The 15829-nt window shown below is 40.3% G+C and overlaps 1 protein-coding gene across 1 annotated transcript in view; it reads right to left on the reverse strand.

Annotated features, from left to right (window-relative positions):
• Positions 1 to 374: 374 nt before the first annotated feature.
• Positions 375 to 15829, reverse strand: part of LOC311086151 (cadherin-18-like) — a 52666-nt gene continuing 37211 nt past the window's right edge. Inside the window, exons 9-12 of the mRNA XM_084118879.1 lie at positions 14301 to 14422; positions 11316 to 11430; positions 2929 to 3180; positions 375 to 1145 (exon numbers count right to left, since the gene is read on the reverse strand). Of these exons, the coding sequence (XP_083975005.1) occupies positions 643 to 1145; positions 2929 to 3180; positions 11316 to 11430; positions 14301 to 14422 (992 nt within the window). The 3' untranslated portion in view covers positions 375 to 642. The remainder of the gene's footprint in view (positions 1146 to 2928; positions 3181 to 11315; positions 11431 to 14300; positions 14423 to 15829) is intronic.

Genomic DNA, 15829 nt, shown 5'->3' on the forward strand with positions numbered 1-15829 from the left:
AGGAAAGTAATAAAAGGTGCCCACTCAAGCATTTGAATCCAATTATCTTTCACAGAATGCTGTTGTTATCCAATTAAAACTCTCTCTGCTCATGAGAATTATAATACGTTATTTTTTTTGCTTTTCACAGAGGTGATTTATACTAAATGTTGCACACTATGTTCAGTGTCGATCTAGTATAGAAAGGCACATCATATTGGGTGAAAAATGAAAACTTAAACACTGGGCTGTGAAAACAGAAATCAAATTTCTATTTTGAGAGGGAAAATGATCAGCATAGTATGAAAGATGTCATCACTAATCAGCCGGGATATTGAATTGAATGCTTTTGTAGCTGGAAAAGGAGGAATATACAATAAAGGCATGTTTTACTTATCTGGAATCATGAATTTTATTAAGCAATAGAAAATATACACCAGGGAAAATAGCTTCCTTTATGAGTTCTCTTTTTTTTTTCTCAATTTTAAACTTTTTCTTCAAAAATCAACTTACTTCCACTTGTAGAGGCCAGTGAAAAACAACAGTCAAATAATCCGACAGCAAAACTGGATGACAAAAAACTTCAGTCTTCACTGCAGTCCCCTTAGACCCGACATCAGGGAAACGACACACAACTTCTGGTTTACGAAACATGCGCAGCCATTAGGGGGAGTGCTGCTGGCCTTTCTCTTGAAAGACTCTGCTAAGTATTTGTACCTCAGGGCCCCAGCTGTCTACCTTACTGAGGTCCAGCTCCGACTGAAGCTCCGGCAGGTCCAGAGAGCTGATGGAACCAGACGGGGAGCCGCGGCCCTCGTAAGCGTACGTCTGAAGAGAATCGTACGGCGGGCCCCTCGTGTCCCGGTCTGCCTTGACCACTTTGAGCTTAATCACCTCATGGATGTCCTCATCCGGTAAGGTCAACGATGGACTGAGAGCCTCCGTACCCATTGCCCTCCACTCCAACTGCAGGTCCTTCCTTATTCTCATCTCCTCGGCTGCCTCGGGGTTCCTCAGTGCCGCTATGTCAAAGGCCTCTGTGTCTTCCTCGCCCCCCCCCTCGTCGTCGTACGTGACTACGTTCTCTCTGATATCCTCCGACGAGATGATCAGGGGCTCCTTTTTGCTTTTCTTGCTACGCAGAGTGACAAACAGAACCACGATGGCTACAAGAGAGGAGACACAAGCACAGTTTGCTCGTCCATGTAAATGGTGATGTGAATTAGCTTTACAACTATTGTGAGTTAGTGACATATCAAATGGGAGTGCAGTCATCTACCCGCTGACATTTTCATACAGGGAAAAGCTTTGTCTGGGTAAATAATTACCTTATCATTTACGTACTGATGTGAAATCAATGATGTTTTGTCATAAATAGCCATGAGCCTCTTCTTTTGAACAGATTAGCCCTGTTCTAAGACCTAGTTAGCTGCAACATTAATATAATTATTATTAAAGTCCCCCTGTGGTGAAAATCAAGTTTTTAATATTGTTTTTATGTCTATGTGGTGTTTTTAATGTGCTTTAAGTCAACACCAGTGCACCAGCAACTGCTGTGAAAAAAAGAGTCTCAAAAATGCGGTTTGAAATTGCTGGTGTTCCTGACGTCTCAAACTACCTTGTAACCAATCACACCAACATGCCGGCGGGCTTTAGCATATCATTTACACCAAATTAGCAAGGGAGTCTCGAGAGATGCCAGGTTATCCCAGTATATTCTTTTGTTAAGAAAAATCGGGTACATTTAACAATATACTGTGTATACTGAGAGCCTCAGTATACACAGTTTACTGTGAGAGTTTACTGTGATAAACTATATGCCTTTCTCCACTGACGTTCTGAGTTGTTCAAAGCATTTATGATGATTGTTAGAAGGCAGACGAGCCTTCGTGAGATGGCGAACAGGAACATAGTTTGTGTAGCAATAGCAACACATTATTGTTTGATAACATAGTCAGCAAAAGGCAAATCATATTAATTACCATTATGTGTCCGACATTGTAAAGAGCGACACCATTTACCTCAGTAAGTTGGCTGAGTGAATCTGTGAGCTGGTGTGAGTGGAGGCAGGGCTAATTTGCATATTTATAGATCTATTATACTTAGGTAAACTAGTCTATGTTCATTAGATGAAACATAACTATATTACAGACATTTCTCTCAACTGGATGAATGTTTTCACTGAGTTCCATGAAGGATACATGCAATAACTCAACCCTATTGAAAACACCCAAACAGCCTAAGCTGTTTTTTTCTAACCAGCTTGCATAATATGTTATCTTCAGAAAGGTAGGTAGGCAGCTCACTAGACTTTGGAATGGAGCTATTGTTTTAGAGTATTATGCACTGCTCAGACAAAATCGTCTATATTGTGTTTTGCCATAAATGGTAATGAGCATCTAAATTCAGGAAGACAAAAAGACTGTTAACCAATATTTGAATGTCTGTTCAGGTATGTGCATGTTACGATTGTTGTTCCTGGTTTCAGCCTACACAGTTGTGCAGCATTCCTGAGTAGTGTCTATATTTGGTGTCCTTGTCAGTGGACCTGAGTGAGAGAGGGGGATTTCACACGTACTGCAAGGTGAAATTTCTCATCTACAACCAGTGAATTTCAAGCAGTGTTTCTTAGGATGCCAGATAAAAGAAATAAGCAGAGGAGAACAACTTGGATATACTGTACATCCTCCCACGATTCCTTGGATCTTTATAACAAATGATCTGCAACAATGTAAAGTTCATATTTTCTTGGTTATCTTGCAGTATAAATCCATCCATCCATCCATCCATCCATCCATCCATCCATCCATCCATCCATCCATCCATCCATCAAGAAAGAAAGAAAGAAAGAAAGAAAGAAAGAAAGAAAGAAAGAAAGAAAGTCACGCTGATAATTTATAAATAAAATATAAAATATAAATATCTTGGCCCTTGAGTTTTCAGTCTTACCCAAGAGGATGATCACACATAGCAGGATGGCAATGAGGGCTCCAGTGCTGAGACCAGCCGAGGATAGGAAGGCTTGAGCCCTGCACACTGGCGTTCTGGCGCCGCGTTGGCACGGACACACCCTGAGCGTAAGCGTGCTGGTGCTGCTGAGGAGGGGCTCTCCTCCATCCCACACAACCACGGGCAGCTGGTACAGCTCCTGTTCTGCCTGGCTGAAGCCCTGCCTGCGCGCCAACACGCTCACGCTGCTATCTGTCAGAGAGAGCAGAGGTTTTTTTTTGCTGGCTGCATGCATGACGACGCCGTGCAACAGAAGCCAACAAAACAATTCGCTCCCCATCTTCGGCAGTTGCCTCCGAGAATGGAGAACAGCTTTTCAAATATTGCATTCTGTTACTTCATTTTCAAGCTGTCTGATGTGATTTCGGATTCCTCACTGTTGAAATGACAACAGATATAAAACAGCAGCCACAGCACTATGATAGACAACAATGTTTAATAAACGGTTACATTTATTAATAATGTGATTGTGTAATGTTATTGGTTCGAGGCCAATATATTTAGGCTAATAAATTATTGCCAAATGATCATGGGACCCCATCATTTTCTAGTTGGCCTATCCACCTGATTTTGGCATGAGGAAGTAAGCTATTTTCTGTGAATGTGCGAGACTTCAGAGTCATTAGCCGATATAACTAGAATATCAAAGTGCAGTAAACTGTAAAACTTTTTGTGCTACAAATCAGTGTGTTTATAATTATGACAATACATTAAAATAATATGTAAGAAATACCAGTTTGCATATCAAACAGCATAACAAGCTGTTTTGTACAGCTAAAATGTACTGGAAGTGAATTACACCGGAAGCCGGACACATTCAATTTACAAATGGACTTGCCCCAGTAACGTGCGGTGAAATCTTGTCATGGGTAGGCTGTGACCTATCAATGTGGCATATGTTCATATTCATTCAGTTAATGAAGCAACCCAAGTTCATATCAGGCATCATCACATCGCTGCCTGCATACAGCAAAGTCATATGTGAGGCTAATGCACAATCAAATCTAATAATCAAATTAATGGACACATCTAATGATAGATATATTATACAACAAACAAATGTTTTGTGCGGGACACAGTAAGAGAGGGAGGCGGCGCGGTGTCAGCGAACCGACAAGCAGCCTAGTCACTATTGTGCAGTTTGTATTAATGCCATGGTTCAAAAAATAATGTAAAGGTTAAATAATAATTCACTTAGACTTTATAAGAAGCAATTGCGACTTTATTTCACACAATTCTGACTTTATATCTTGCAATTCTGACTTTATAACATGCAATTGCGACTTTATTTCACGCAATTCTGACTTTATATCTCGCAATTCTGACTTTATAACACGCAATTGCGACTTTATTTCACGCAATTCTGAGAAATAATGACAGAATTGCGAGATGTAAACTCGCAATTGTGAGATAAAAAGTCGCAATTATCTTTTAAAATGTTTTATTCTGTGGCGGAAACAAGCTTCCATACCTCCTGGCCTCTTCCTCCCATCCATCCTCCCTGACGCATAGCTACCGGGCCGGCCCAGCTATCGGTAGGCGCCGGCGGTGCCGTGGTAGTTACCTGAGAAAACGTTTTGGAAAACACGGGCTATGGACCCAACCAACTCTATAGGAGGGGAGGGGAGAACTCCCTCACATGGTACAACCTATGCAGAGGCTGCGCGCTGCGGTGTCAGAATGCGGAACGTGTGTAGCCTAATGTAACTAACGTGACAAATGTGAAAAAACAAAAATCCTCGACCGGCCCAAAAGTGAAGCGGCCCACCGGGAATTCTCCCGATTACCCACCCCGGGCCTGTTGACAGCCAACGCTAGGCGCCGCTAGATCGGGAAGTGCGGATTGAGTGAGAGCGAGTGGATCACGTGACATGAAGCAAGCTCGGTCTCTGCCTCAATGTTGATGATTCAAGACAGCATGAGAACTGACTGCGCATGCGCAAACCTACGTAAACTACGTTCTATGGACCAAAGAGGCACTGCTAACCTCTGCCTCAATGGCCATGGCCTTGAATTTCCTGCATGAAACAATGGTTTTAGGAGCAAACAATGGCAAATTGAGTATATTATATGTGTATTCCTGAAAATTTTTGTTACAAAAATTAATATTTGGAATAAAATAAATGCAATTAATAATGTGGTGACTTAATAAAGTTCTTGGAATTAATAAATGTAATGTCAACATTTCCTTTGGTGAGGCACTGCCTACCCTGCCTACCCTGACCGCACGTCCCTGACTTGCCCGCTCCTACGTTAAAAATAAGGTGGATACACAAATAAAATAAAATGTTTAATCAAGATTATTTTAAGCATGTGTATTGCACTGTACGGAATTTGTGGTGTCAATTTAATCAAATCATCAAAAGTGACAGTAAAAGGTTCTTCTGAACTTTCTATTAATCAAAAAATCCTGAAAAAAATATATCATGATTTCCACAAAAATATTAAGCAGTATAACTGTTTTCAACATAAGAATATTGAAATGTTTCTTTAGCTCCAAATCAGCATATTAAAATTAATTCTGACGGATCATGTGGCACTACTGAAAGTTCAGCTTCAGCAGTCAGATCATCCAGTCAGAATTTAGAGTCAGAACTACATGTATGTGTTTTCTAAATGCATTTTAAGCTGGGTACACCAGGAAATAATGCAGTAAATAATCATATTCATGTAGTTTTCTGATTCACATTGGTCCATGTTTAGTTGTGTATGATTTAAAAAACAAAAAACAAGAAAACAACTGTTTGCTTTTCTGCTATACCTCCCCAACAGGAGTATTGAAGCGCTGGTGTGCTGACAGACTGTACTCCCTACGGTGCTCCAACTTTTCTCATTTTTTGAGAGGCTTGTGCAAGGTTTTTCACCTTCTCTCTAGCTGTCGCTAGATTTCTTTCTTACATACGCATGCACCCACTGACAGGCAGGTCCTAAGCACCTCAGTGTATGCATGGTCATGCAGCTTCTTCACTTTGTAATTGTGGTTTGAGCTAGTGTCTTCTGACTCTGCTACCTGGGAGGGTTTTAGGGGGATTGGGATGCAAGAAGATCCCTGTCTCCCTCTGAATATTAGCTACCTGGAGAGCAAGAGCGTGGGTTTGGGTTTAACATTGGTAGGGACATTTTAATGTCAATCAGGCTATACAAATGCACAATGTTTAGAGAAATTGCCTGTTTCAGCTGCTTATCAGGTGTATAGGAGTATTTACTGTACATAAGTATTTAGCCACAATCTTTTGAATACTAATAAAATCCAATATCCACTACTGAATAAAAATATCCAAACAATATACTAGATTTTGATCCACGCCTGGTATTTAAACTACCAACAATACAATTATTATTATTATTATTTTTTTTTAAATGATCAAACCTCAAGCATTATTATTAGGCTGTAACTGGGAACCAATAAATGACCAACATTGGTATTCTATGGCCTGGTTTCACAGACAAGGCTTAGATTAAGTAAGGATAAGGCCTTAGTTTAATTGGGACATTTAAAGAGATAGTTCACCCAAACATGAAAATCCTGTCATTATTTACTCACCCTCATGTCGTTCCAAACACCTAAGACTTTCGTTCATCTTTGGAACACAAATGAAGATCTTTTTAATGAAATCTGAGAGCTTTCTGTCACTCCATTGACAGCTACGCAACTACCACTTTGACACTTAAAAAAAAAAAAAAGTTAATATAGAGATCGTAAAACTAATCTATATGTATCGAGCGGTTTATTCCAAATTTTCTGAAGAGACACAATCACTTTATACATTGAACAGATTTAATTTAGGCTTTTATATTCACATATAAACTTTCATCAACTCACACATCAGTTGTGGAAAGATGAAGCTCAAGCATGTTCGCTTTACGTGTGAGAACCAATGAGGCTCATTCTCGTGTGTTATGCAGCATGGTTGAGATTCAGCAAGAACTAATGAGGTTCATTCTCGTGTGTTAAGCAGCGCATTTGAGATTCAACAAGAACCAATGAGGTTTATTCTCGCCATCAAGCAGGTTCGGTTGAGCTTCTGTTTATGTTCGCTGATCAATGTTTATATTTGAATAAAATCTGTTCATCATATAAAGCAATTGAGTCTCTTTAGAAGATTTGGACTAAACCGCTCAATTCATATGGATTCGTTTTTCGATATCTTTTTGAACTTTTTGAAGCGTCAGAGTGGTAGTTGCGTTTTACAACAGCTGAACTCCAGACTGCCTTGAGTAAGACCAAACAAGGGAAAGCACCAGGCCATGATTACATCCACCCTGAGTTTGTGACTCACCAGAGTGTAAGAACATCTGTATGGCTCTGCTCATTCTACTCGACATGCCTTCGGAGGTCCAAGCTCCCGAAGATATGGCGCCGCGCTGCTGTCATAGCCCTTCCAAAACCAAACAAGCCTGCTGAAGACCCCAAATCCTATCGACCCATCTCACTGCTCTGCGTCCCATTCAAAACCCTGGAGAGGCTGATCTATAATCGTATCGAGCCAATAGTGGACCCTCAACTCCCACGGGAACAAGCTGGCTTCCGGCGCGGTCGGTCAACGGTTGACCAGGTGACACTGCTCACCCAAGACATTGAGGACAGCTTTCAGGAAAAACAGAAGGCTGGAGTAGTGTTGCTTGATCTCACAGCCGCTTACGATACCGTCTGGCACCGCGGACTCCACCTAAAGCTACTAAAGATCATTCCCGACCGGCACATGGTGAAGTTCATCATTGAGATGGTGACGAACCGCAGCTTCACCTTAAAGACCAGTGACGGTCAATGCAGCAGGCTTAGAAGGCTGAGGAATGGTGTTCCGCAGGGTTCTGTCCTCGCACCGATGTTATTCAATATCTACATCCACGACTTACCGGAAACAACATCCCGGAAATATGGTTACGCTGACGACCTGGCCATTATGATGAGACGACAAACATGGGAGCAGATGCAGGCCAGCCTAAACCAGGACATGGACACCTTGGCAGCCTACCTGCGTGAGTGGCATTTACAGCTCAGCATCGGCAAGACAGTTACAGCAGCTTACCACCTGAACAACAGTGAGGCCAGACGGGAACTGGACATATTCGTTAATAACAAGCGCCTTGAGTTCCAGCAAGCCCCACGGTACCTTGGCGTACGCCTGGATAGATCTCTAACATTCAAACAACACCTTGAAGAAGTGACGGCCAAAGTGTCATCAAGGGTCGCAATAATTCAACGTCTCGCTGGTACTAGCTGGGGTGCAACTGCCAAGGTGCTTTGAATATCAACAGTAGCTCTCGTCTTCTCCACAGCTGAATACTGTGCCCCAGCCTGGTGCAGAAGCCCACACGTCAGGAAAGTCGACACTGCCATAAACACCGCCCTTCGGACTATAACTGGCTGCCTGAAATCTACCCCTGTCTACCATCTGCCAACACTAGCGGGAATTGCCCCGGCCGGCCTCCGACGAGAGGCTGCTACCCTCGCTCTTGCAAGGAAAGCCCAAAGATACAACTGGCATATCCTGCACAATACCACCACAACAGCACTGCCTCCTCATAGACTGAAGTCCCGCCACCCGTACAACAAGGCGGCACAAGACCTGCTCAGGTCCATCCCTGAGGACCTGTCTACAGAGGCATGGCTCGCGGCAGCCTGGAAGCAGGAGTGGGAGTCAGCAGGGCCCTCACGAATCCACCGTTACATCTATGACCCTGGAGGCGGTCTTGAAGGAGAGGATCTGCCAAACCGCCTGCGAACTGGGGTTGGACGTTACAAAGCATCGATGAGGAAGTGGGGCCTGGAGGACAGAGTAGTGTGTGAGTGTGGGGAGCCAGAGCAGACCGCTGAGCACATAATCACCACCTGTCCACTGTATAAACCACCCTCGGAGGCCGGCCTCTTCGACGTGGGACCTGAGATGAGAACGTGGCTGAGTTCTACTGAGCTGGACATTTGATGACGACACACGAAAGAGAGAGGTAGTTGCGTAGCTGTCAATACAGAAAGCTCTCAGATTTCATCAAAAAGATCTTCATTTGAGTTCCAAAGTTGAACAAAAGTCTTATGGGTTTGGAACGACATGGGAACAAGTAAATAATTATTATTTTTTTGGGTGAACTATCCCTTTAAGTAGCTTGTATAAACATGCCTTAGAAAAAAACTGGTGTGCATCTTGAGACAAAACAATGGCGCTGACATATTTTAAGATATGTCAGTGATAGTTGCCTTCAGTTTAAACAGCTCAAACATGCATTTTAGTCTAGTACTAGGTTTAAGCCTTGTCTATGACACCGGGGGCAAAAGAAAACACTAAAAACTAAAATCAGTCAATTGAATTATAATGTACGTTATAATGTACAGTACAAAAATGGATATTAATTTTTAAAATAAAGATATTTATGTGTTATTAAATTATTATTGCTTTTAAAGATTAATTTTAATTGAGTTTTAGAGCTTGAAGGTAATCTAAATGTAAGAACAGAGAAATGTGATTGCACAATAAAATAAAAATAATAAAAAAAAAATCTGCTAATATCTGCTTATAACTGATTTAGTACTGAAATATCATGCATGCAGAACCAGCAACTATTGTGCGTGCATTAGATACTACAGGAAGTACGATTTTCAAACTCAAAGTTATCGTTAACACTACCAAAATTAGCATCTCTGAAATATTTATGCATAAATCAGCCTTTCATGTAGTGACCCCTAGGTTTATCGCGTTTGTGTTTGATTTTGTGTTTTATGAAATGGCCTGCAGGTAGACTCCATTTAATCTGTCCAAACACTATTAAAAAATGAACATGAAATGACAGAGGGTGGAACGATCATTAGCGCATCTTTACAAACAACATAGAAAACGTGGTCTGTGATTATACATGGATGGGAAATTCACAGTTATGCTTTGATTTATGTAGCAGTGAATCGTAAACACTTTCCCTGTGAAAATACATGAGAGCGATTCATGCATGTACTGCGGATAATTAATCATCACTGTGAGATGTGTAGTGCAAAAAATATTCAAAAAATAAATAAATAAATAAGAAATAGCAACAACAACAACATCAACAACAACATATACTGCCAATACTGCAGTTCTGGCATGAGTCCTGATCGCTCTGTTATAACTTAATGTGAGTGTTTAAATGGCGGAGATAAATGGCCTGAGAGAGAACTGCAGTAAATTGGCCCAGGAGGGATCCTCTCGATGTAATGTGTACCATCCCAGATGACACAAACACAAACACTCTTGCCAAAGCTGTGGCATGCTGTCAAACTTGATGTAGGCTATCTGTGCGGATTCCCTCACCCATTCTACTGAAGCAGTGGAAAGCTTCATTACAAATGCTTCCTAGATTCAGAATATGAACTATGTCGAAAAACATAACAGGCAAGATGATTTTTATCCAGTTGAACTCGCTGCCATTTCCCAGGGGGAAAATAAGTGCACCTCCGGAGGGAATTTCCATCATATTTTTTTTTCCGCCTCACCCTGGCAAGCACTATGGTCATGTGGACGCTGACATAATGACTGCAGTGCCAGGAGAGAAACATCTACGTGATCAAAGATGACAGCCTTACACACCCACCCAATCACAGGAAGCTCAACAGAGCACTCTTCAAGTGTGTTCCGAGGAGTGCGCCAACCCCCAATGTGTAAAATTGTCCGTAATGGTAAATCCGCTGGGATATTATTTAAGGATGGAGTGGCCTGGGGGGAGGGTAGGGGGCTTGGCTAGGATACAAATTCAAATAAATCTCTGAAGCACTGGATCCTCTGAACTCTGGGCTTTTAGCATCTGCCTCTTATCTCCCTGATTGCCCTGTTAAACCCCAACCGGTCCACCTGCACCCCCGATTCATTGAAGCAGCAGTCTGGCATTAGAAGGAAATCATTACAGCCCGGCCGTCTCCACCAGGGATCCTTGAGCTAACATAAACACAGACCTGGTTTCCAGGGAAACGGCAACGTTGGCCTTGCAACGATATTAAAAAAAGAGCAAGAAGATGAGGGGAAGGCAGAAAATGTAGGTGATCTGTGTGACAACATGTGGTACTACTAAATATGTTTATGGAGAGGCACTGAGGGTTTGCCCTGAGAAAACATCAGGAAATCAGTTGGAAAACATTAGAAAGATTCCATTACAGAGATGCCATCGGAGAGGCTCTTTAGATCAGTCGGATCTTATTTGACTTTCATGAGAGCCTGTGCACAACTTCAGTACTGAATATGGAATTTGCTTTTATAACCAACTCCTAAATTACAGGCTTGCCTCATCAAACTATTTCTAATTAGATGTTATACCAAGCCAAAACAAATCCTATGGGAGCGGTTTTGTTATTGTTTGTATTTTACCTTCATTGTCCTTCAGAGTGAAGTTTGGATTCTCTGGAAGGTCTTCTGGCAGAGCAAAGGTGAACCGTCCATTGGCGAAGTTGTCCTTGTCTGTGGCCCTGATGGTCTGAATGACCTACAAAGAGAAAGAAACCGAACAGAACAAGAGAAAACAAGCTCAAGCTTAGCTCTTTCTTACTCCAAAATTAATGTTGAATGATAAGTGGCACTAAAAATATCTAAAAGAGATGCTTTTGCTTCTCTGAGAGGCGGGTTGTGTCGCTCTTTATAACCCAGAAATGTAATTGGACCACCTGGGCTTCTTCTTCCTCTCCAATTTTGAAAGACATTAACTTCAGACTGCTGACCCGAAGCCCCTTGGCCAGTTGGGTGTTTAGATTAGAGTCATTGAACAGATAGCTGGTTTGAAGCATTGCTCAGCCTCATGATGTTTTGTCAGCTTGTTAACCTAATTGGCTCCTGCTAGCACATCAGCTGCAAGTGGGAATTTCCTTATGCAGTGTCTGGACCAATTATTGAAGCCTTTCACCTGTCTGTGCTGCATGACCCATGTTAGACCAGGGGTTTCTCTCTCTAGGGCACTTTTACATCAGAGCATCTTGTGTGGATTCGAGTCGGTTTTATGTAAGAGTTTGGACAGTTTGTTTGATGTTTCGGTAGTTCGGTTTATATTTGTAATTGGTATGAAATCATCCGGTTCTAATATCAGAATTGAACAGATATTCTTTAAATATAATTATACACCTGTGCAAGCTACTTTTCACTCTTATTCAAATATAATGCAAATTTTAAGCTACCTGTTTCTCAATAAACTGAATCTTGGAACAGCTCGCATTTGTTGCTGTTTTGGTGGTTAACCAAAAGGGATGATTCAGGACTAAACAATACGATTTTTACCTGTCCTGTCAACATTTTTACTGGCTGCATCTTGTAAAAAATAGTAACAGCAGAAAAATATTACATTTTTAAATATTAAAATAGTAAAAGTAATTTAAATTGTAATAATATTTCATAATGTTTCACTGTATCAAATAATCAAATAAATGCAGCCTGTTGAGCATAAGAAACTTCCCTCAGAAACATTTTTATAAAAATTGGTAACACTTTAGGGTCCAATTCTCACTAGCATGCATATTACTAGGATATTGGCTGTTTATTAGTACTTATAAAGCACATGTTATTGCCTTAATCTGCATGACTATATTCTACATCTCTTAATCCTACCCCATACCTAATCTTAACAACTACCGTACTAACTATTAATTAGTTAACTATTAATTAACTATTAACAGCAATTAGGAGTTAATTGAGGCAAAGTCATAGTTAATAGTTAGATTCTGATTCTGATTCTGAGATAATAGTGAGAATTGGACCATAATCTAAAGTGTGACCAAAAATTCTACTGACCACAAACTTAAATCTGTAAATTCAACGCACTTTAGCTGTAAAGTCCTGGCATATAATGCAAAACATATGGATTTCTTTGTTTTAATCACATTCTTACTGATTCTTTCAAGACTATCACATGTAATTTTTGCAATTTCAATGGTGCAAACATAGTACACATTACACATCTAAAAGTAAAATGTGAAATAAATGATGCTGTTACATGCAGAAGGGAGTAGAATAAAACTTGGGTTCGGACCAAGCAAGAGTATGAAAACCACCAGTGTCACTGCATTACAGCTTTCTTCCCAAATTACAATGCATGGTTTCATGCAGCGTACTGTTGTGGATCAGTGCAGTGCAAATCAAAAGGAAAGAGCTTCCTGTGAGTTGATGCCAGTACAAGCAATGTGGTTCTGCCTTATCTCGGTGGAAACACTTAATCAAGGGCCACAGCATGACAGCAATCCCTGATTATCTTACAAAGTTACAATCACGAATTTCAGTAATTGGGAGGAGGATTTTATTTAGATGTTAGATGGACCGATTTGAGCAAAGCAGACCAAAAGTCATAATAAATAAGAGCCAATGTCTATGCTTATGAATGGACCTCTGCCTTATAAAAGACAGCAAATGGGTTACTGGGCTTGAATGAAACAGAATATGTATAAAAAAGCTCCATGGTGCTTTAAAAGCAGCCTTTAATTAAGCAAGACTCCAAAATAAAAACACAACTATCTATATTAATCACACACTTTCTTTCAGGCAGAATAATTGACCATACCTTTAGACTTCGATTAAACAGCTCTATTCATTTTATGACGCTTTTATGACCTTTTTGGATCTTCGAAGTTTTGGTTACCTGGACAATCAATGGAGGGACATAAACCTCTCGGGTTTCATGAAAAATATATGTTTATGGCTTTGGAACGTGATGGTGAGTAAATTATGACCGAATTTTCATCATTTACCCTTCAAATACCCTTTATGGTTTAGCAGACACAAATGTCTGGAGAGGACCTTTGATATTTAATCACCCCCAAAAAAAGAAGTATTGTCGCCCACTGTGTGTGAATTGTGTGTGTTCAACCGCTTAAATCATAATCTCATTCAAGGGTAAAGCTATAATGGCTATGCCGCTGCACATGGGCCTAGATTTCAACGTGCAATGATTAACATTTACTGTGAGCCATTCTTAGTGCGCTTGATGCTGACTCCTATCTGCCGGTGAATACATTGGTACACGCTGAATTATGTATAGGTTTAAAAACCGCGAAAGTCTGTCGAACCACAGATAAATCCATCCTTGATGGTGTCAGACATATCATAAAGGAAGCGTATGCGTTTCTCATTTATGCATTATATATGTGTCCATAGTATTTGTGTACATGGGAGTGTGTGGGTTCATACATATGTGAGAACTGAATGGCAGAATTAAAGTATGAAAAAAGATGGTTTGAGAAAATAATATGGCAGGAGAAAAGGACAGGATAAAAGTGCAGATAGGAAAACCGGTTTCAAGGGTTCAGATGGGAGCTGACAGGTCGGAAAAGAGTGATAGGGACACACTGAGAAAAGGAATGAGAGGCGATAACTAACCTGGCCTGCCTTGGAGCCTTCACACACAACCAGAGTGCTGTCTGTGGCAATATAGGGGGCATTGTCATTAACATCCAAGACCTGGATTGTGACTGGTACATAGCTCACCAGATTTGGATTGTCTGGAAAAAAAATATGACAAATATTCAATCATGGATATTTTCTGTCTGGACAGTTAAAAAATAACCGGCAAAACAACAATGAATGATTGATGTATGAGGGATTTCACATGATTGAAGTCATGCCATATCAGGACACACTGGCGTGAAGTTTAATTGACTCAGCAATATTTGCTGATGAATACCACGTTTTATTTACAATATAGAGATATTGTAACCCTTTTTGGGGTGTTCTTTAACTGTGAGAACCTACTAGTTTATTTGTCCAAAAGCAATGTCCAACAGTACATACATACATCGGCGTTCTCACTGGTTCGCGTTTTTGAAGTTTGCGCAGAAAGCGGTGTCGTGTTAGCGGCCCCTAAGTTAATAACTAATGATCGCTGCGACGGAAGTGAATCAATCAAACTAACTTTAGCTGGACAATAACTTTATTCTAGTTTATTCTTTACTTTAAATTTCCTATTATCAATGTAAAGCTGCTTTGGAACAATCTACATTGTTAAAAGCGCTATATAAATTAAGATGACTTGACTTGACATCACAGTTGTTGTCATTTTTGTTCTGAAACCACAATGTAATTTCCAGCACATCTAAAATACTCTGTATTGTGTTTAATAACATTCTGTCAAGGAAATGACATTTTGAACATTTATTGAACAAAATTACTGACTCATTTTTCTTGCCACAGCTAATTTCCCATTTGTATTTCAAATATGAACAATTAAATAATATTTTTACATTTTTGGCATAATTTGACAAAATTACACCATACATCTTTTTTTTTTTTTTCCTGTAACACTTTACAAGAAGTTTCATTAACTAACATTAACAAACAATGAGCAATACATTTGTTACATTGTTTATTTATCTCTGATGATGTTAGTTAATACAAATACAACTGTTCATTGTTGGTTAATGTTGGCTCAGCTTCATTTAATAATATTAAAAGATTAATAATTTTTTTTTTTTTTTTTTGCCCACCTCCTAACATAACTTTTGTTTTTAATAATGTATTATTAAATGTCCAAATTAAGCTTTACACTTTAAGGGTCCTATTTTAACGTTCTAAGCGCATGGTCTAAAGCGCACGACGCAAGTTCACTTAGGGCATGTCCGAATCCACTTTTGCTAGTTTAACAACGGGAAAAATGGTAGGCGCGCCAGGCACATGGTCTTAAAGGGGTTGTCATAATGAGTAAATTCTCATAATGAGTAATGGGTGTGTTTTGGGATTTACATGCGTTAAACCAATCAGAGTCTCATCTCCCATTCCCTTTAAATGCCAGTTGCTTGCACCATGGCAGATTCGCTATTTGCATGACGGAATTTGATAGTGGAATGACCGAATGCTTCTCCAGAGCGCAAACGGAACTGCTCGTGTGCGAGGTAAAAGTGCGCAAGCAGACC

This window comes from Abramis brama (genome assembly GCF_963993115.1).
Source record: "Abramis brama genome assembly, chromosome: 7".
NCBI classification, from domain to species: Eukaryota; Metazoa; Chordata; class Actinopteri; order Cypriniformes; family Leuciscidae; genus Abramis; species Abramis brama.